Source organism: Salmo salar, chromosome 09 (genome assembly GCF_965601325.2).
Source record: "Salmo salar chromosome 09, fSalSal1, whole genome shotgun sequence".
NCBI lineage: Eukaryota > Metazoa > Chordata > Actinopteri > Salmoniformes > Salmonidae > Salmo > Salmo salar.
This window is the reverse complement of record NC_138299.1, coordinates 13,082,501-13,105,000: the sequence shown is the minus strand read 5'-3', so window position 1 is coordinate 13,105,000 and position 22,500 is coordinate 13,082,501. Positions and strand designations below refer to the sequence as shown.

The 22,500-nt window shown below is 44.6% G+C and overlaps 1 protein-coding gene across 2 annotated transcripts in view; it reads right to left on the bottom strand.

The window, feature by feature from the left end:
• LOC106610711 (kinesin-like protein KIF26B) overlaps positions 1–22,500 on the bottom strand; it is a 146,837-nt gene that overhangs the window by 36,741 nt on the left and 87,596 nt on the right. For both annotated transcript variants that reach the window (XM_014210210.3, XM_014210212.3), the window contains exons 5-7: positions 12,463–12,649; positions 2,682–2,897; positions 1,657–1,750 (exon numbers count right to left, since the gene is read on the bottom strand). In XM_014210210.3, coding sequence (XP_014065685.3) covers positions 1,657–1,750; positions 2,682–2,897; positions 12,463–12,649 — 497 coding nt within the window. The remainder of the gene's footprint in view (positions 1–1,656; positions 1,751–2,681; positions 2,898–12,462; positions 12,650–22,500) is intronic.

Here is a 22,500-nt window from a genome sequence, read left to right as displayed (position 1 = left end):
GTAGGAATGGTGCCAAGTTTCCTCCAGACGTGATGCTTGGCATTCAGGCCAAAGAGTTCAATCTTGGTTTCATCAGACCAGAGAATATTGTTTCTCATGGTCTGAGAGTCTTCAGGTGCCTTTTGGCAAACTCCAAGCGGGCTTTAATGTGCCTTTTACTGAGGAGTGGCTTCCATCTGGCCACTTTACCATAAAGGCCTGATTGGTGGAGGGCTGCAGAGATGGTTGTCCTTCAGGAAGGTTCTCCCATCTCCACAGAGGAACTCTAGAGCTCTGTCAGAGTGACCATCAGGTTCTTGGTCACCTCTCTGTCCAAGGCCCTTCTCCCCCGATTGCTCAGTTTGGCCGAGCGGCCAGCTCTAGAATGATGGAAGACACTGTGTTCTTGGGGACCTTCAATGCTGCAGACATTGTTTGGTACCCTTCCCCAGATCTGTTCCTCGACACAATCCTGTCTCGGAGCTCTACGGACAATTCCTTCAAACTCATGGCTTGGTTTTTGCTCTGACATGCACTGTCAACTGTGGGACCTTATATAGACAGGTGTGTCTTTCCAAATCATGTCCAATCAATTGAATTTACCACAGGTGGACTCCAATCAAGTTGTGAAAACATCTCAAGGATGATCAATGGAAACAGGATGCACCTAGGCTCGATTTAGAGTCTCATAGCAAAGGGTCTGAATACTTATGTAAATAAGGTATTTCTGTTTGACATTTTTTTTAAATTTGCTAAAATGACCTGTTTTCACTTTGTCATTATGGGATATTGTGTGTAGATTGCTGCTGATTTGTATGTATTTAATTCATTTTAGAATAAGGCTGTAATGTAACAAAATGTGGAAAAAGTGAAGGGGTCTGAATACTTTCCGAATGCACTTTAACGGTTTGTTCATTGTGTGTTATTCTGTCCCAGTTGTTTTTATCCTGTGTGTGTGTGTGTGTGTGTGTGTGTGTGTGTGTGTGTGTGTGTGTGTGTGTGTGTGTGTGTGGTGTGTGTGTGTGTGTGTGTGTGTGTGTGTGTGTGTGTGTGTGTGTGTGTGTGTGTGTGTGTGTGTGTGTCTGGGCTGTAAGAACAGGCTTATTACATGTAGAGAATTTGTCATGGGTAGACTGATTACATGAGTGTGAAAGCATGGACGCTGAAGGCACACACAGACAGTAAGACAGACACGTTACAGAGAGTGGATCAGGCAGGGTCCTGACACTCATTAATGTGCCCTTCTGAGGAGGGACCTCACTGGGATTAAACCAGTGGAGATTCAGCCTCCTGCTCAGACAAGACAAGACCAGGGCTACTGAACTGGAGGAGATTTGAAGTGACATTAGTCTCTCTCTCTCTCTCTCTCTACCTCTCTCTCTCTACCTCTCTCTACCTCTGTCTCTCTCTCTACCTCTGTCTGTCCCTGCATTCCTCTCTCCCTCTCCATGTAGTCTGTCCTGATAGTAGAGGCTAGCTGAGGTGCAGTCATGTTGATCAGAGAACGTCACACTCAGAAAATCAGCGGTCGATACTTTGCAAATGCATTCACTTGTTTTCAATGCCAGACTCAGTTTGTCAATGTCTGGGTACATACGCACAACATGTGTGTGTGAGTATGTGTGTGTGCCATACAAAAAAGGCTCAGATCAGGTTCACACACACACACACCCTTACCCAGTTTAGAGTGTCCGAAGCAGAAGACACAGCCATCTGCTCCATTCACCACCGACTGAATGACCTCAGCTACAGTACCAGCACACACCTCCGCCTAGAGAGAGAGAGAGACACAGACAGAGAGTCACGAGAGAGGGGAAGCTAGGGGGTAATTTGGGATTGGCTAGGGGGTAATTTGGGATTGACTAGGGGGTAATTTGGGATTAGCTAGGGGGTAATTTGGGATTGGCTAGGGGGTAATTTGGGATTGACTAGGGGGTAATTTGGGATTAGCTAGGGGGTAATTTGGGATTGGCTAGGGGGTAATTTGGGATTGGCTAGGGGGTAATTTGGGATTAGCTAGGGGGTAATTTGGGATTGGCTAGGGGGTAATTTGGGATTGGCTAGGGGGTAATTTGGGATTAGCTGGGGGGTAATTTGGGATTGGCTAGGGGGTAATTTGGGATTAGCTGGGGGGTAATTTGGGATTGGCTAGGGGGTAATTTGGGATTGACTAGGGGGTAATTTGGGATTAGCTAGGGGGTAATTTGGGATTGACTAGGGGGTAATTTGGGATTAGCTAGGGGTAATTTGGGATTAGCTAGGGGGTAATTTGGGATTGACTAGGGGGTAATTTGGGATTAGCTAAGGGGTAATTTGGGATTAGCTAGGGGGTAATTTGGGATTAGCTAGGGGGTCATTTGGGATTGACTAGGGGGTAATTTGGGATTAGCTAGGGGGTAATTTGGGATTGGCTAGGGGGTAATTTGGGATTGGCTAGGGGGTAATTTGGGATTAGCTGGGGGGTAATTTGGGATTGGCTAGGGGGTAATTTGGGATTGGCTAGGGGGTAATTTGGGATTAGCTAGGGGGTAATTTGGGATTGGCTAGGGGGTAATTTGGGATTAGCTAGGGGGTCATTTGGGATTGGCTAGGGGGTAATTTGGGATTGGCTAGGGGGTAATTTGGGATTGGCTAGGGGGTAATTTGGGATTAGCTAGGGGGTAATTTGGGATTGGCTCCCCTGCGCATAATCAGATCCCTACCTGTGATGCATCATGGGGGAAGGCGGCGTCAAAGGCAAACATCTTAGGTGGGGCCTGATTGACTCCTCCTCGTTTCTGGAGGGTGTTTCCTTGCGTCTGGTTGGCTGATGGATCCATAATGGTCAGCTGCTTCTTCCTGGTGTCCACCTTGAGGAAGGAGCTGGACTCTGCTGCGTCCGAGGACATCCCGGGACACACACGCACCATCACCTTCACCTGGTGGAGGGACAGAGGACAGGACCAGAGAACTCAGAACAGAACAATGAAACTCAGAACAGGAGATCGTAACTCATCCGAATCAGATTGTGGAACCCAACAATAGAACAGAAGTAGGTCAAGATAAGATCAGGTCAAACCCCTAAAGCCCTACAGAGGCCAGTAGAACCACAGTAGAAAGCAGTTGAACCATTGTAAAAACTAGTAGAAAACAATTAAACCCCAGTAGAACCCCAGTAGAAACCAGTAGTAACGATAAAATCCTGTCGTTTCATTCATGGGGGGCTGAAACCCTCTTCTGCGCTAAACCTAACAAAGACAAGATAAACCTAACAAAGACAAGCCTAGCTATTTAGCCCTTAGAAGACGCACATCAACACCTGCACCACCTCTCCCTCTCCCCCCTTTTCCTGTGTTAGACTTCAAAGCTTTAAGCGGAGCAATCTTATTTTAGCTCTCTCTCTTTCACCTCCTCTCTTTCTCTCCTTTCCTCCCTCGCCCCCCACACACGTCAACACTCGTTTGTTGTCACACCTCGTTGGTGTTGAGGTTTTCATCGAGAGAAAAGCAGCGCCGGGTTCTTTTCCCCCCCCCCCAAACAGCTGACAGATCTCAAACTTTTCCCAGAGCTCCTGCAGGTTCACTTATCTACTTCTTTATTCACAGATAGGAGGAGATTTAGAGAGAGGGATGGGGATAAGGGAGAAATAGATAGCGGGAGGAGGGAGCAATTCAGGATGGAAGAAGAGAGAGGAGAGGGAGGGAGTGAGATGGAGGGGAGGGAGAAGAAAGGGAGGAGAGGAATGTAGGATAAAAAAAAAGGAGAGAGGATGCAAATTCAGATAGATGCTGTCATTTTCACCACCATTGAGACCAAACATGAGTAACCGTCAGAAGACAGGCTCTGCTTTAAGCTGCCGCTAAACGTTGCTCTGGGATTAAAACGGGACAGCCTTTCCCAAACGCTCCCGAAACACACTGTGGCTTTCAGACAGGACGCTCCAGAATGCTGAGAAAAGCCAGAATTACAGCCGGGAATTACAGCCGGGAATTACAGCCGGATAGAGGGGAGAGACGTGAGCAGAGATGAAAGCAAACAGAGTAAATAGCAGATAAGTGAATAGAAAAGATTTGAGCCTTGAGGACATGAAGGCATGAGTCTGCGTCGTGTTGTGTAACAGGATTGAGCAGCCAAGGAGAACGGAAACACAAATGAAAGACATTCACCATGAACGCAACGCAGCAGGAATCTGCATGCTAACCAAATAATGTAATTTGAATAACTGAAAACATGGGGCAAATGCAATAACTGTGTGTGTGTGTGTGTGCATGTGCGTGTGCGTGTGCGTGTGTGTGTGTGTGTGTGTGTGTATAGTGTGACAGTTGGAGGGAAAAGTAAGAGCGAGAAAGCGAAAGAGGGAGAAGGAAAGATGATGGACCCCCCTCTCCTCTGCAGAGGAGTAAGGTAAAATGGTCTGCCTGTAAAGCCAGCAGCACTGAGCTGACATTCCCCAGATCTCCTCTCATAAACGCAGCTCACCATTAAAACACACACACATTAAAAAGATTCTCTAGGACAAGGCGTTTTAACAGCGCTTCTACAGTGGACACTGCAACTTATTCCTGTCCTATCTCTATTATGGAAGTGAAGATATAATATATATATATATATATATACACAGAATATATTAAAACTTACACTGAGTGTACAAAACATATTGAGTTTTTCCCTCAGAACAGACTCAATTCATCGGGACGTGGACTCTACAAGGTGTCGAAAGCTGGCCCATGTTGACTCCAATGCTTCCCGCAGTTGTGTCAAGTTGGCTGAAAAATCCAGCAGCGTTGCAGTTCTTGACACAAACCGCTGCGCCTGGCACCTACTACCATAGCCCGTTCAAAGGCACCTTTTGTCTTGCCCAGTCACCCTCTGAACGGTACACATACACCATCCATGTCTCAATGATCTCAAGGCTTAAAAATCCTTATTTAACCTGTCTCCTCCCCTTCATCTACACTGATTGAAGTGGATTTAACAAGTGAAATCAATAAGGGATCATAGCTTTCACCTGGATTCACCTGGTCAGTCTATGTCATTGAAAGAGTGTATATTCGATACAGACATGATCGGCTACAATTGACATTATAAAAGCTGGCACCATGCTCCAGCTGGTAGGTGAAAGTATAGCTCGCATTTAAACAGAGGCTTTCATCTGGTCACGACGCCATCAAAATGACCAGGGAACAACAGGGAGAAAGGCCTTCAACAGAGAGATAAGAGAAGTGTGGGTGTGTGCATGCGTGCGTGCGTGCGTGCGTGTGTGAGAGAATGTACCTGCTGCCTGTCTACCATGATGAGAGTCGAGGTGTAAGCCTGGCGAGTACAGTTAACTGCCAGTTCAAGACTTCATATTAAATTCAAAGACCCTTTGCAATATAAACATACACACACACACGTACACGCACACGCACACGCGTACACACTCCCGAGCGTCCTGTGCCCTATCTTGACCCCAATAAAAAGGCCCATCATATCAGTAAGTGCCTCAGGGGAAGGATTTCAACGCTGCGCTCTTCCTGAGGTGTAACTCATATCGTGCTCCCCACAGATATCCATTTCCTCTTCCTGTCTCTGTGGGAAAGCACACAATGCGTGATTACACAGCACACATCAGGACTTATATGTCATTTAGGTACAGGCTTAGATACTGTGTGTGTGTGTGTGTGTGTGTGTGTGTGTGTGTGTGTGTGTGTGTGTGTGTGTGTGTGTGTGTGTGTGTGTGTGTGTGTGTGTGTGTGTGTGTGTGTGTGTGCAAGAGCGAGAGAGGGAAGGATAGAAAAAGAAAGCGAGAGAGTCTGTTTATAGTGTTTCTACAAAACAACTAAGAGCCAAGATGTTGATGCTGTTAAATGTATCTTGGCGTTACGGCTGCTCTTCATTGGACAGACAGTTAACAGGTCTAATGTGGACATATTTGACCCAACACCATGGAGTCTGTATAGCTGGTAGAGGGGTGATCAGGGCTCTCACAGTGGCATGGTGACAAATGTGAGCATGGGGGCTGTTTAAATCCTGGTTAAGACCTGAGGAGAAACACCGCGGCCCACGAGGTCCTTAAAGGAGCAATCAGCAGTTTTAAAAAATAACAAAGCCGACACCCCGCCATTGATTTTGGTGAATACCTTCCGGATTGGGGCCGGAGAAATGTAACCACGCTCAAAGTCGTAGACAGAGCTAGGGATGCAAGTACTGACCATATAGGATATACGTTTAGTTCTAACCATGTTTTGAGGCTATACAGTGTTTGGGGGGGTTCATACAGTAGATGGGGAAAAGAAAGAGAGCTGGACGATGAGAGGTTGAGAGGGGTTACGGGAATAAGAGGGAGGAGGGGTTGGGAGAGGGCCCATTAGTAGTATATTTGAGTGGAAGCTCTCGTCTCTCTCTGCGTTCATCAAGTCCCCTGGGGCAACGTCCTCAGACAGACACCGATGTCACACTGATGACAGCTCTTCTGTCTCTCTCTACCTCTCGCTCTATCGTCCATTTCCTCTCTACCTCTCTCTAGAACCTCCATTTTTTACCTACACCTCTCTCCCCCTTCTCTCTCTCCCGCTCCTCCTACGTCTCTCTCTATTCCCCCTTCTCTCTCTCCCGCCCCTCCTCCGTCTCTCTCTATTCCCCCTTCTCTCTCTCCCTCTATTCCCCCTTCTCTCTCTCCCTCTCCTCTTCCATCTCCCTCTATTCCCCCTTCTCTCTCTCCCTCTCCTCTTCCATCTCCCTCTATTCCCCCTTCTCTCTCTCCCGCCCCTCCTCCGTCTCTCTCTATCCCCCCTTCTCTCTCTCCCTCTATTCCCCCTTCTCTCTCTCCCTCTCCTCTTCCATCTCTCTCTATTCCCCTGATGTGATGCCAATCAAAGCTCTTGGCTCTCAGCTCCCCGTCATGATGTCACACTGTGTGATACAAACAACCCAGTCCGCCTGTCAGGTCCTGAGTCTACACTGCACCAGGCTGGTCCGTCTGTCTGTCCATAAAGGCATCAGAACTCAAACAACGAGTAACTCACAGCAGAACCAATGGCCTAGCAGCTAGCAGAGGACACATTCCAACAGCTGATGTATTCTTACTGTAGGAAGGCCTCTTGTTTACCTTCAAACCTGAAGAACATGTATGAAGGTCGGTTGATAAATATTGGCTTTATGTCTCATTACTTTTAACCCTGACCAGTATGTGTCAGTGGAGGCTGCTGAGGGGAGGACGGCTCATAAAAATGGCCGGAACGGAGCAAATGGAATGGCATCAAACACCTGGAAACCATGTGTTAGATGTATTTGATATCATTCCACTGATGCCGCTCCAGTCATTACCACAAGCCTGTTCTCCCCAATTAAGGTCCCACCAACCTCCTGTGGTATGTGTATAGCCTTAGGACACAGAAGACATCATAACATTTTATGCTGCAGCATTTAATGAATAAGTAACAGTGTGACTGAGCGGGAATGAATCGATAGCGGTGTTTCTGACGTTGTCATCGTGTTGCTGATAAATATTTAATCGCCATGTCATTTGACGAGGCAGGAAAACACAAACTCTCCGCAGTCGTTATTAGAGTATCAGTTAAAAGGAGCTCGACTGAATAATTCACAGGGTTATTTTCTTCTGACTCACTCACTCTCGTTTTTGCTACCTCTCTTTCTCTCTCTCTCTCTCTTTCCCCCTTTATCTCTCAATCTCTTGCCCTTTTCTCATAACTGGGGATGTGATAAGAGAGAAATCTGATTAAGGAAGAGTACCAGTGGGACTGTGCGTGTGTGTGTGTGTGCAACGGTGTCTCACAGGTCTCCCATTGCTGGCCGTTGATTGTAACCATGGAGACCGGTTAAGGCAATATCAAACTAATGTGAGCTTTTAATGAATCCCAATGAGACCAGTTTTGCCAACAATTCAAGGAAAGTAGCTGTTGGTTGCTCCATTTGTCGCTACAAGTTGCTAGGTGACGCCATGACATAATAGTGACTTCATAACGACCATTTGCAAAAGATAAATACAATTATAATTATATTATTCAATTTTTTTGCTGCTTATGCTGTCCATCAGTCTCTCAAGCAATGAGAAATTCTCCAAAGCAAAACTATATAGAATGTTTGAAGGAGTACAAAAACGAACCAATTAAATAATTGAACGGCACAGAAAAACCGAGAAAGGTAGATTGAACATTTTATTTTTTACTTAAAAAAAAAAAGTATTATTATTATTTATGCCTTGCAGAGCTGTGGTATCATTTTACAACACTGAACCCATTTTAATAAAATTCACTTCACTTCAGTTGGGAGGGGACTGAGAGGCTACAGCAGAGAGGGGAGAGGGAGAGAGGCTTTGGAAGGGGTGCAGACCGCAGAACAGAGTAGCACAGCTGAGCTCAGCTGAACGGGCACACACACAAACAGGGAAGTCGCTAAATCATCCAATAGTCGCTGGGGAAGCCTTAAAAAGTAGCTACATTTGTCACTGTACTCTTTTACCAATAAAAGTCACTGGAGGGGTCTGAAAACTAAATCTAAACTAAATCTAGCGACAAAGTTGCTAAATTGGCAACACAGCTTAGAGACTGCCCTTACTAACACACATGTATACGCACGCACGCACGCACGCACGCGCGCACACACGCACGCACGCACGCACGCACGCACGCACGCACACACACACACACACACACACACACACACACACACACACACACACACACACACACACACACACACACACACACACACAGAGAGAGGAGTGTGAGAGGAATGAGTATGACAGCACACACACAAAAGCTCTGACGTCCAAACCCTCTTTCACTCTCTCCCTCTCTCTCCCTCTCTCTCCGTCTCTCTCTCTAAATATCTGTCTCTCTTTCCTCCCTCCTTCAATCTGCCTTGTTGTTCTCCTGGCCCGTGTCCACCCGTCTATCTATCTCACAATTAAGCCTTTTGTAGGCCTGCCAATACCACCACTATTAATATTTTACCCACAACACGGTAGCAAAGTGGCTATTGAATTCCCATACTCTGTACGCACGCACGCGCATGCGCACGCACACACACACACACACACACACACACACACACACACACACACACACCACACACACACACACACACACACACACACACACACACACACACACACACACACACACACACACACACACTACTGCATGTGAGGTGTTGCTTTTGGCCTGATCTGAGACAGCTATTAATAATTGCTTAAGCTTCTTAGTGTCATTTCTCTCAAGGCTGCCGCTCGCTCCAGAGCGTATCTGTGTGTGTTGGTCTGTGTGTGTCTGTCTGTGTCTGTCTGTGTGTTTCTGTTTGTGAGCGTCTGTGTGGGTGTGTGGTTAACACTTTGCTGGGGGATTGCAGTGACCGTGGAAGCCCCACAATCCTTCACTGTCAGCCGAGAGGAGTTTGAGAAGACAGGAGGGGAGGAGAGAGAGTGAAGGAGAAGATGGGCGGATTGGAGATAAACCTAATCGATGGACAAGGAGGAAGAGGAGGAATTAATCGTATATTATGTTAAGACGATGAAATGTCATTCATTTGTTTTATCCACAAAATAATCTCCCTTAAATCAAGCTTGTATCAATACATTTTAGCTTGAAAATCTGCAAAATGATCTCCCAATGGTGTGCGATATTTTAGACAACATTTTCTACAGTGACAGACGGATCTCTCCATTTCTTCATTCTTTCACATCTGTCTCTTCAGCGAGTACAGGTGGAGCTGCTAGCAGCCTGAGGTTCACAAACCAGCACTTTATCTTTCCTTCAGGGACTTCCTTATAGTATGCCTAGAGATAAGAACACACATCATTTAATTTCCTTTACTGATATAAAATATCTCCTGCCGCAATCTGGAGGTGAATGGAAGCATCCCTGCTGGGCTGATTCGATTACAGTTTTTCCCAATTGCTAAAACACAATTTTGCAAAGTAGGCTGGTTTTATCAAAAATACATAACACAATTCACAAAACCACACACCCAAACTGCAAAATACCGCATATATCCTGCATAATGAAGCACTGCAACCAAAACTACATATAGCATTATCAAAATCAAACGTTTGCATGAAATGGTACACACTTTATTCGTATGACCAGATTTTTGTCTGACCAACTACACACTGTTGGGCATAATGAAAAGCACTCATCTTTAGTATGCTTTGCCATAATACTAAAATAGTTCAAATTGTAGAAAATTCTTCAGATGCACAGAAATATTTGCAGATACACACACACATGCTGTTGAAACATTTTATTTGTTATTTTTCACCAAACAAGTCAGTGCAACATATGCACAGCAGATATATTTACATTGGTCTGAACAAAAATATGCTCACAAAAAAAAACTGTAAACTGAAAAAGAAAATTGCAGAAAAAATATATAGAACATAAAAAGAGGCAAGAAAAATAATTAGGCAGCATCTTGCCACACAGCTGGGTCTGGCCACAACGCCTCGTCCACATCACAGGCAATATCTTCCCTTGCCAGACATCGAGGGAAGAAGCACCTTGAGTGCCTTATCCATCCCTGAATCGCACCCACATCAATCTCATCACATGCCTCTTCCATAGCCTGCACAAGAAGCATGCGCACAAAGGGCTGCCGGTCGTATACCTTCCACCGCCATGCCGAAAAGAACTCTTCTATGGGGTTCAGAAATGGTGAGTATGGTGGGAGGTATTGCACGAGAAATGGTGGGTGGTCAGCAAACCAGTTTTGGACTGGGGCTGCACGATGAAAGCTCACGTTGACCCATACTACAACGTACCGGGTTCTTTGATGGTCTGCATCATTCATACGCTCTGGTGGTATGAGAATGTTGTGGAGTCTGTCCAGAAATGTGAGAATATGGGCTGTGGTGTATGGTCCAAGGTTGGCATGACGATGGAGGACACCATGCGTATTGGAGATGGCAGCGCACATTGTGATGTTCCCACCACGTTGGCCAGGAACATCTATAATGGCTCTGTGGCCAATGACGTTTCTCCCCCTTCTTCTGGTCTTTGCTAGGTTGAACCCAGCCTCATCTATAAAGATGAACTCATGTGGGATTGCATGAGCATCCATTTCCAGTACTCCCTGAAAACAAAGAACAAAAGCAGTCAATATGGTGTTATCCAGTACACTGGGAAATAATGTTGCGTGTAGTGTACTGCAGTCAATATTGTACTTACATCCACATATGCTCGTCTGACCTCTTTGGGTCTTTGAGAGTTTCTCTCAAACGGCACCTTATAAAGTTGTTTCATTCTGATTTGGTTTCGCTTGAGAATGTGAGCCAATGTGGACAGACTGACTCGTTGAATGTTGTTGAATATGGCGTTGTCTTGGATGATGTGGCTTTGAATTTCTCGTAATCTGATTTCATTATTTTCCAAAACCAAGTTTACAATGGCAGCTTCCTGTACCCCGGTGAACATTTGGCCCCTTCCTCCACCATGGTGGCGTCTCTCAGACCTTTAGAAAAAAAAAAAATATATATATATAGGGCTTGGACAATGCAGCCTAAAGATATTTCCCCCACAGTAGAGTAAACTCTACAGGAAATGTGTGCAGTTAGTGTATGACATCAGCCATTCATGAAGTAAACAGTTGTCACCCAACTAATACACTATGACATGGGGTGTACTACATAGTGTGAAAGAAATGTTGGTTCCATACCTGTACTCCAGTCTAAATGTCCGGATGACACAGGCGACAGTAAAACGGCTCAAGTTGGGCTGCACTCTCTGTCCAGCCTCTCGCATTGTCAGCCCATGGTTGATGACATGATCAACTAGGTTGTTGTCTTCTTTGGCCATGAACTTCTCTACCAGCTCTACCCCTACCTCTCACTCTTCCTCCCCCTCTCATTCTCACCCTCCCTCTTCCTCTTCCTCTCTCTGCAACGGCTTCCATTGTTGTTGTAAAACAAAAGGTGCTCACCTGTAGTCTTTTCATAGTGCTTACTTCCTGATTGAAGTGGTAACAATTAACCATTGAGGTGTTTGGCCAGGTGGCACATGTATTGGTCAATTAGCTCATCTAGTGTCATTTTGAATGGCAGTGTTTTGAAATGGCAAACGTGACTTTATGTCAGATTGTTATGTCTTATGCAGAGAACCGTCTGCAGTGCATTTAAAAAGTGCCATTTTGAATTGCAAAATGTGTGTAAAGCAGAAAATGTGTTTAGACTTTTGGAGCCGGAATGTACCAAAAGAGGAGGATTTGAGCAAATCCGACGGCACACATCGCTGTATGGTCTAATATCTTGCCTGCTCTCACAGGTTACAGGCAGCAGGGAAATGTGGAAATGTGTGTGTGTGTGTGTGTGTGTGTGTGTCTGTGTGCGTGCGTGCGTGCGTGCGTGTGTGTGTGTGTGTGTGTCTGTATGTGTGCGGTAGGAAAAAGCCTACAGCAGCAGGAGTGCAGGTGACATTTTTTTTATCTGGAAATGTCGCCATTTCCATTCCTCAGGATACCGTACTGTACGTACGTGTGTGTGTGTGGGCTTGTGCGCTCATAAAGACCTACCTTGCCTAGTCCGGGGGTGTCTTTGATCTTGCTGGCGGCCCGTAACAGGCAGGGTGGGGCGGGGGGAGGGGCGGTCTGCAGGGTCCCACTGAAGTTGGTGGGGAACAGAGGGGGGTCACACACCACTGGGGGGGGCGCCGGGCGCTGCTTCTTCTTCTTCGATGACAGGTTCAACTTCTGAGCAGCTCTACAGAAGGAGAAAGGGGGGGCGGGGGTTCAATTCCAATGTTAACCAATCATCCAACACATCTCGTTACAGTGTTCATCTACTGCTGATTGAAGCGAGTGGGGAGATGACGAGAGAGGGAAACAGACCCACAGAGAGTAAGAGATGGAAAAGGCACACAGAGTGATCATGATGTGTAAGGCATTGTGAGACATGTGTTACCACTTAAAAATCCAGCTGTAGAGAGTGGTTAAGTGGACGCCTTCGATGGAAAAACCAACAGTGAAGAGAGTTGTTCCATGCCATCATGGCGGTGCTTCCTCCCCAACACCACCACCATTGCGGTAGCTCCGTTTGCCATGTACTAACTGCTCGTTCATGTTGCTAATTGGAGCTGTATTATGTGCCCAGCTCACCACATCAATAAAGAACACACACTTAAGCAGCGACATCTGTAACTGGGAGGGGAACACCATTTCACAGTCCTCACAGTCTTCACAGTCCTTCTCTTTCCACTCTCTCTCTTTTCTCTGCCCTGTCTCTCCTCTCCTTTCTCCTTTTAGTCTAAATTACACTATAGTGGCTAGGAAATATGATGACATTGCTAAAGTTGGCAAATCATTTGTAGGGAACAACTTCGTCATCCTTATGACGTCGTCAAATTGACTTCAGACAGATAGTAACGTTGTCATTACTCCCAAAAGTTTGTCAAAAAAATACCTAGCAACGCTTAGCTAGCTAAAATCGGGTGCTCTCCTCCTCTCAATCGTAGCTAGCTAGCTAATGTTATACTACATCTAATGTTAATCTGACATCACAATAACCACGTTTCCATCCACAGTTTTCATGCGAGTAAAGACATATCATATAAAATCCTGACGGCTGTGATGGAAACAGGACGTTTTTTTATAAATGCCAACAGATCACTTGTTCGTTTGACATGGTGGGATCTTTTGGTGTCTTTAAAATGAATTATGTGAGAAATTGCGGTGGAAGCGTATCATCAAATCAAAGTAAACTTAGAGTCACGCGATGAAATCAGACAGTAGGTGTGTGGTCCTCTAACTACGATTCGGGAAACCATGCAGTTTATTAGAGATGAAATACGATGAAACCATGCAGTTTATTAGAGATGAAATACGATGAAACCATGCAGTTTATTAGAGATGAAATACGATGAAACCATGCAGTTTATTAGAGATGAAATACGATGAAACCATGCAGTTTATTAGAGATGAAATACGATGAAACCATGCAGTTTATTAGAGATGAAATACGATGAAACCATGCAGTTTATTAGAGATGAAATACGATGAAACCATGCAGTTTATTAGAGATGAAATACGTTATGAACGGAACTTCACAGGGTGGTGAAAGTGCGCAGTGATGAGCTTGATGCTCCTTTCCAATAAGTGTTGAGGGTCTTATTCTGGTGACATGCTGATCGACGCTTGACTGCCGTTTGACAAATAAAAATATCCATAATAATATCATCATGTATACTAGCCTACCCACACTGCATCTGCGAGCTGTTGGCTAGAGCAACAGTTTTTTGGGGGGGGGGGGGGGGGGGAATAAACAGCCTAAGAGAAGACAAACTGAATTTCTATCATGGAGGACTGGCTTGAATTGTGAGGATGACCACAATTTTCTTTTTCACCATGAGCAAAAGCTATTGATTTTCTACCCAAAGTTGCTATGAAAATGTTGTGATCCATTTAATAAACAGAAGAGACCAGCAAAATGGATAAAAGGGTGTGGTGGCAGTAGCAGGAACAACGGCATCTAGTGGGCAAAACTTGGTACTTTCAAACAAATGTACAGTGCCTTCGGAAAGTATTCAGATCCCTTGACTTTTTCCACATTTTGTTACGTTACAGTCTTATTCTAAAATCTATTAAATCGTTTTTCCCCTCATCAATCTAAACATAATACCCATAATTACAAAGCAAAAACAGGTTTTTAGAAATGTTTCAAATGTATTAAAAAAAAAAAAAAATACGGAAATACCACATTTACCTAAGTATTCAGACCATTTACTCAGTACTTTGTTGAAGCGATTGTGCGTGTGTGTTCACGTGTGCATATGCTCCTTTTTGGGGGACGCGGGTAAAAAGTTTGAGAACCACTGCTCTATGGGACCTGATGTCACTGCTTTCACCATAAACACACATAGGACAGGGACAAATACAGACACGGTTACCGACATGTCTACAAACATGGATATGATTGCAGTTACCAATGGTTACCGACATGATTATTATTAGGTTATGAACAGTTGCCAGTTACCAATGGTTACAGAGAAAAAATTATTTTCATGGCAGCCTGTTTTATCCACTCAATCTATCAATACCGCCCAAGGAGTTCTTTTCAACTCTGCCTTCCTTTATAAATCCCTCCCTCCCTCGAACTCTCTCTGTTCTATTTCTCAAATGTCTCCCTCTCTCCCTCTACCTCTTCATCTCCAACGAATTGTGTTCTTTCTTTCTCTTTTGGGTGTGTGTTTTTACCCATCAGGCCTAGGGGTTAAAAGAAAGATTCACTCACTTTGAATGTTATATATTTTTTTGGGGGGGGGGATCTCTAAGCGATGTTCAATCAATTTTTCATGTGTATCTGAGCTCTTGCCGTTCTCGCAGGTAGAAATACAGCCGGTATGACGTACTACAGTGATGAAGTTAACAGGAAGATGACTTTTAGATCCCGAAAATGTGTCAGAAGTTTACATACTCCTCAGCCAAATACATTTAAACTCAGTGTTTCACAATTCCTGACATTTAATCCGAGTAAAAATTCCTTGTCATAGGTCAGTTAGGATCACCACTTTATTTTAAGAATGTGAAATGTCAGAATAATAGTAGAGAGAATTAGCTTTTATTTCTTTCATCACATTCCCAGTGGGTCAGAAGTTTACATACACTCAATTAGTATTTAGTAGCATTGCCTTTAAATTGTTTAACTTGGGTCAAACATTTCGGGTAGCCTTCCACAAGCTTCCCACAATAAGTTGGGAGAAAAAAATGTATGAAATGCATGCATCCACTACTGTAAGTCGCTCTGGATAAGAGCGTCTGCTAAATGACTAAAATGTAAAATGTAAATGTAAATTAATTTTGGCCCATTCCTCCTGACTGAGCTGGTGTAACTGAGTCCGGTTTGTAGGCCTCCTTGCTCACACACGCTTTTTCAGTTCTGCCCACACATTTTCTATAGGATTGAGGTCAGGGCTTTGTGATGGCCACTCCAATACCATGACTTTGTTGTCCTTAAGCCATTTCGCCACAACTTTGGAAGTATGCTTGTGGTCATTGTCCATTTGGAAGACCCATTTGCGACCAAGCTTTAACTTCCTGACTGATGTCTTGAGATGTTGCTTCAATATATCCACATAATTGTCCTGCCTCATGATGCCATCTATTTTGTGAAGTGCACCAGTCCCTCCTGCAGCAAAGCACCTCCACAACATGATGCTGCCACCCCCGTGCTTCACGGTTGGGATGGTGTTCTTCAGCTTCAAAGCCCCTTTTTCCTCCAAACATAACGATGGTCATTATGGCCAAACAGTTCTATTTTTATTTCATCAGTCCAGAGGACATTTCTCCAAAAAGTACGATCTTTGTCCCCATGTGCAGTTGCAAACCATAGTCTGGCGGTTTTGGAGCAGTGGCTTCCTTCTTGCTGAGCGGCCATTCAGGTTATGTCGATATAGGACTCGTTTTACTGTGGATATAGATACTTTGTACCTGTTTCCTCCAGCATCTTCACAATGTCCTTTGCTGTTGTTCTGGGATTGATTTGCACTTTTCGCACTAAAGTATGTTCATCTCGAGGAGACAGAACATGTCTCCTTCCTGAGCGGTTTGACGGCTGCGTGGTCCCATGGTGTTTATACTTGTGTACTATTGTTTGTACAGATGAACGTAGAACCTTCAGGCGTTTGGAAATTGCTCCCAAGGATGAACCAGACTTGTGGAGGTCTACAATTTCTTCTGAGGTCTTGGCTGATTTCTTTAGATTTTCCCATGATGTCAAGCAAAGAGACACTGAGTTTGAAGGTAGGCCTTGAAATACATCCACAGGTACACCTCCAATTGACTCAAATGATTTTAATTAGCCTATCAGAAGCTTCTAAAGCCATGACCCCATTTTCTGGAATTTTACAAGCTGTTTGAAAGCACAGTTAACTTAGTGTATGTAAACTTCTGACCCACTGGAATTGTGATACAGTGAATTTTAAGTGAAATAATCTGTCTGTAAACAATTTTTGGAAAAATTACTTGTGTCATGCACAAAGTAGATGTCCTAACCGACTTGCCAAAACTATAGTTTGTTAACAAGACATTTGTGGAGTGGTTGAAAAACAAGTTTTAATGACTCCAACCTAACTGTATGTAAACTTCCGACTTCAACTGTACATGTCAGATCTCAATACTGGCCGATATCATAACGCGGGAGTTTCTCTTCTTTTGAATGAACCATTGGTCACATTTTTGCAATATTCCTAAATCAATAAATGTGTAATTTAACATATTTCTCCTATTTTTCTGCCTCTTCAGTCCAGGTTGTGTTGCATGGTGCAAACATCAGACTCCACTCTGCAAGGTACACAATCTGGAGGTTGAACATGTTGAGATTGTAGACTCCTATATTGATAGTGCAGTTTGTTTAGGAAATTTTACAGTTTACTGCTTTACAGCTAATTTTATAGCTACTTCGTATGCTGATATTGACTTTAGTATTAGCAAGCAAGCCCATAGATAGAGCATTGCATTGTGGGTTATGTAGTCGACTTGAGCTGCAACAGATTTCCACAACGATTTTCACATAAAATGTTGTTCTCACATATTTGTCTTATTTAACCTTTTCACGTGTAAGTTCCAAATATATCTAACAGTCGCCCAAGCATGAGTTTTTTTTATACACGTGATGTCAGAATGCACTCACTGTTCCAAAATGTGATTGTTACACAACAGGACAGTTAACCCGCGGTGCCCTGAAACCAAGACACGCTGTCTGCTAATTATCTATAGGCTATATTTCACCTAGTCAGTTTCAAATTAAATTCTAACAAGTTGTATTTTCTAACAACAGTTTGAATTGAGGTGTGTTCCGTACCTTCTTTAATTCACATAGAAGTAGCCCATTTCACTGTTGCAGACAATTTATGTTTGAGGCTTTACTGAGCCGGACAAACTTCTCTCTTTGACGAGAGCCCAAGCACTTCCCCAGTGTTTCCGCAGATCAAGTATGAAGACATTTGCGCAGTCTTGCACAAACTTTTTCCCCCTGGCACATTTTCTGGTTGGTGCTCGTATTGCCGTCATTATTGTTTTCCTTACAAATAATAACTTTGGACATGTGTGAGTTCCTATCAAAGTAAGTGCCTTATTTTCTGTATATCATGTTGTTGTTTCTACCGTATGTATGTATTTATGTTTGTATGGAGCATAATGTATTTACAGTTTTATTCACAAGTTTTCAAGTACTGGTGACAAATCATGCATTCTGATTCTTGCATAGATTGTAATGGACACATATGATAGGTGTAAAATACTTTTGGAAGGTTGTACTGATTATGATGAGCTAATGCTAAGCTATTTGCCCGCTATGTTTGGTGTCATGTTTGTTGACATTATACAATACATTCTGGGTGTCACGCAAGCGTCTGTCAGACCAACGATGTTATAACAAAATGAGGTGAAGGGATGGTTCACTCATCTTTTGAGTAAACTTCTGGAAGTGAATGAAGGGAAGTGAATGATGGTAGACTACACACCCCGTTCAACATGCATACTGCAAACAGACAAAACAAATCTTGTTTCCTCTTGTTATTTTTGGTTGACGTAAAAACACTAGCATGGCGGCGCGCACAAACTACCCATCGTCTGATTATTTTTTTAGAAAGAGTTTTACTCAATTATTTCGATCACTTGCGAGGTCACCCATGATGTGATGAATTGTAAATAGTAATTGCTATTAGCTAATTCATATTATGGTTTCTGTCAGCCGAGAGTTAGCTAAATATGACAGCTTGTGTTATGTCAATCTTTCCTCAGTTAACACTAGGACTAATGTAGCCTACATTTTCTGGTTTGGATGATTGTGTTATGCTGTCGCTACTTCTGTGAATGTCTGAACATTGCATCCAAAAATAAACTGGTCACATTCTGGACATAACGTTGTAAGGACTGTGTTTGTGCAAAAGTGTGGCCAGCTCAAACGCTGACTGTTGTGTCAATCGAAACTGGACGTTCTAAAGAAGCGTTCTAATCACTGTACCGCTGTAGAATGATCACACCCATGTGTTGGTAAGTGTCAAAAGGTTAACACTGTAAATGAAAGGAATGAGTTGTTTTGGGTGAATTATTTAATTAAGGCTTACTTCATCACCTCCAATCACACAGCCTGAGTCTGAGAGCGCGCGCGCGCGCACACACACACACACACACACACACACACACACACACACACACACACACACACACACACACACACGCACACACGCACACAAACTCAAAGATACCGACGGTCTGCTGTGTTAGTGTGACTTCAGAGAGATGCCTGTGTGATGATGAAGAGGAGAGACGAAGACAACGACACTTCTCGAAGTAGACGAGACAATTAGACTGCTCTGTCTCTCACCTCCCTCTCTCACCTCCCTCTGTCTCACTCGCTCTCTCCCTCCATCTCTCCTCTCTCTCACAGTGCCTCGAGTGTGCGACCGACACAGTCATTTCAGAGAGCAGAGAAGATAGTCCAACTAAAGTGACAGAGCTGTCATAGACAGTCTTTTTATAGTGTGAGTTTCTTTGCAAGTTTATTTTCACACGCGTGTGTAGGTATGTGTAAGAGTGTGTGAATGTTGTCTCAGTTATTATAATGAAGGTATAATGTAATTTTATCTGCAAGGGAGGAGAGGACGATATGTGTGTGTAGGTAGGTCTGTGTGCCTGTGTGTGAGAGTGCAGGTTACATGTGGTCATCAAACCGCACCACGAGAGGCGCGTGCTGGAATGTTTAGTCTGTTTCAGGGTTCATTCAGGAAAGTTGCCACGGTAATTAAAAATATACTTTTTTCAGAGCAAGTCTGTGTGTGTTCGTCCCTGAGTAGTTGACAGAGTTCCAGGGAAGTTGTGTGAAGTGCAAAGTGAGATAATTATGGTGACACTCATTAATGAGTGAGAGACTTCTTCTTCTCTCACTCCCTCCTTTCTCTCCCCCTCTTTCTGTCTCTTTCCATCCCTCCCTTCCTCTCACTGACCAAACCTCCTTAATGATCTGGCAGTGTCTGACAGCCTGAAAAGTTTTCTGAAAGTGCACACACACACAAACGCACACACACATACACACGCACACAAACAAACACACACACGCACACACACACGTCTCTGTCAGATTACTCTGTGTGCACTGAAGCTAATTGTATCCTTGCTGTCCTATATACACTACCGTTCAGAAGTTTGGGGTCACTTATAAATGTCCTTGTTTTCGAAAGAAAAGCACACTTTTTGACCATTAAAATAACATCAAATTGATCAGAAATACAGTGTAGACGTTGTTAATGTTGTAAGTTCCTCTTGCTGCTCCGTAGGCAAGTACCATGGTCTTGTAGTGGATGCAAGCTTCGACAGGAAGCCAGTGGAGTGTGTGGATGAGCTGACATGGGAGAATTTGGGAAGGTTGAACACCAGGCGGTCTGCAGCGTTAAGTTGCAGGGGTTTGATGGCACAAGCGGGGAGCCCAGCCAACAGCTAGTAGTAGTCCAGACGGGAGATGACAAGTGCCTGGATTAGGACCTCCAATGCTTCCTGTGTGAGGTTGGGTCTTACTCTATGGATGTTGTAGAGCATGCTTTGATGCTTGCAGAAAACAACATGGTGTTGTCCAGGGTCACGCCAAGGTTCTTTGCACTCTGGGAGGGTTAGGCCTCCCAACCATGATGGAGAGGCCTTGGAGTGGGCAGGCTTTGCCCAGAAGGAAGAGCAGCTCTGTCTTGTCAAGGTTGAGCTTAAGGTGGTGGGCCCACATCCAAGCTGAGATATCTGCCAGGCATGAAGAGATGGGTGTTAGAAGGGGGAAAGGAGAAAAATAGTTGACTGTCATCTGCATAACAATTATAGGAGAGACCATGTGAGGATATGACAGAGCCTAGTGACTTGGTGTATAGAGAGAAGAGGAGAGGGCCTGGGGGACATCGAAGCAAGCAGGTGGGAGTACGTGATGCAGACATAAATCCTCTCCACGTCACCTGGTAGGAGCGGCCTGCCAGATAGGATGCAATTCAAGAGTGTGCAGAGCCTGAGACGCCCAGCCCTGAGAGGGTGGAGAGGAGGATATGATGGTTCACGGAGTCGAAGGCAGCGGACAGATCTAGGAGGATGAGGACAGAGGATAGAGAGTCAGCTTTGGCAGTGCGGAGAGCCTCCGTGACACAGAGGAGAGCAGTTTCGGTTGAACGACCCGTCTTGAAGCCCGACTGGTTAGGGTCAAGAAGATTGTTCTGAGAGAGATAGCGAGAGAGTCGGTCTGAGACAGTATGTTGTTTTGGAAAGAAAAGAAAGGAGGGATAACAGTCTATAATCTTTGACGTCAGAGCGGAGCAACTCTGGACATGTTGAAGTCAGTGATAAGGGATGAGTTGATGCCGGAAGTGAGGAATGGAAGGAGGCCTCCAGCGATGGTCTGAGGAATGGATGAAGGGATATGTCAAGCGGGCAGGTTGTCGGGAGGCCAGATTTCACTAGTAGCAGTATTTAATCTGGAGAGGGAGGAGAGAAAGAGGTCAAGGCGTAGGGTAGTTCAGTGTGAGTGGGATCAGTGGACTCAATAGGCTGAGTTAACGAGGAGCAGATGTCGTCCACCTTCTTTTCAAAGTGGTTGACAAAGTCGTCCGCAGAGAGGGAGGAGCGAGGGGTGGAGAATTAACGATGGAAAATAAGTAGAAAAGAATTCCCTAGGGTTGGAGGCATAAACTTCCAATTTCGAGTGATAGAAAGTGGCTTTAGCAGTAGATACAGAGGAAGAGAAGGTAGAGAGGAGGGTGTGAAAGGAGGATAGGTCTTCCAGAAGTTTCGTTATCCTACATTTTCACTCAGCTGCCAGCAGCCCCGTTCTGTAAGCTCACAATGAGTCACTCAGCCATGGAGCAGGAGGGAGGGCCGAGCCGGATGGGAGGAAAGGGGACAGTGTGAGTTATAGGAGGTGGAAAGGGAGGAGAGTAGGGTCGAAGAGGCAGAATCAGGGGACAGGAGGGAGAAAGATTTAGCAGAAGGGAGAGATTATAGGATGAGTGTAGTGGGAGAGAAACCTTTCCTCGCAAAGCCGCCTGTAACTTAGCCTTGCAAAGCCACCTGATCCCGCAAGCTTACATTAACCCTCCAGAGTCAATATCTGTGCCCCCACGGTAATCTAATCAGCATAATAAAAACATCCCCATCAAAATCCGTCTGTTTAAACTAGAGATGTCTGTTTTTTGCATGGGCTGCGTCTCAATCCACCACATCCGCCAATGGCGGCCTTCTGCATCTGCGGTGGAAGGTAGTCGAGCTACAGTGGTGTTTGTCAGACCATGAGACATCCCCAAAATCGGTCTTCTCAAGGGTTGCTGGCCAATGTTGACTTCAATGCTTCCCACAGTTGGGTCAAGTTGGCTGGATGTCCTTTGGGTAGTGGACCATTCTTGATACACACGGGAAACTGTTGAGCATGAAAAACCCAGCAGCGTTGCAGTTCTGGGCACAAACCGGTGCACCTGGCACCTACTACCATACCCTGTTCAATGTTCACATGTTTTGTCATGCCCATTCACCCTCTGAATACACAATCCATGTCTCAATTGTCTCAAGGTTTATAAATCATTCTTTAACCTGTTC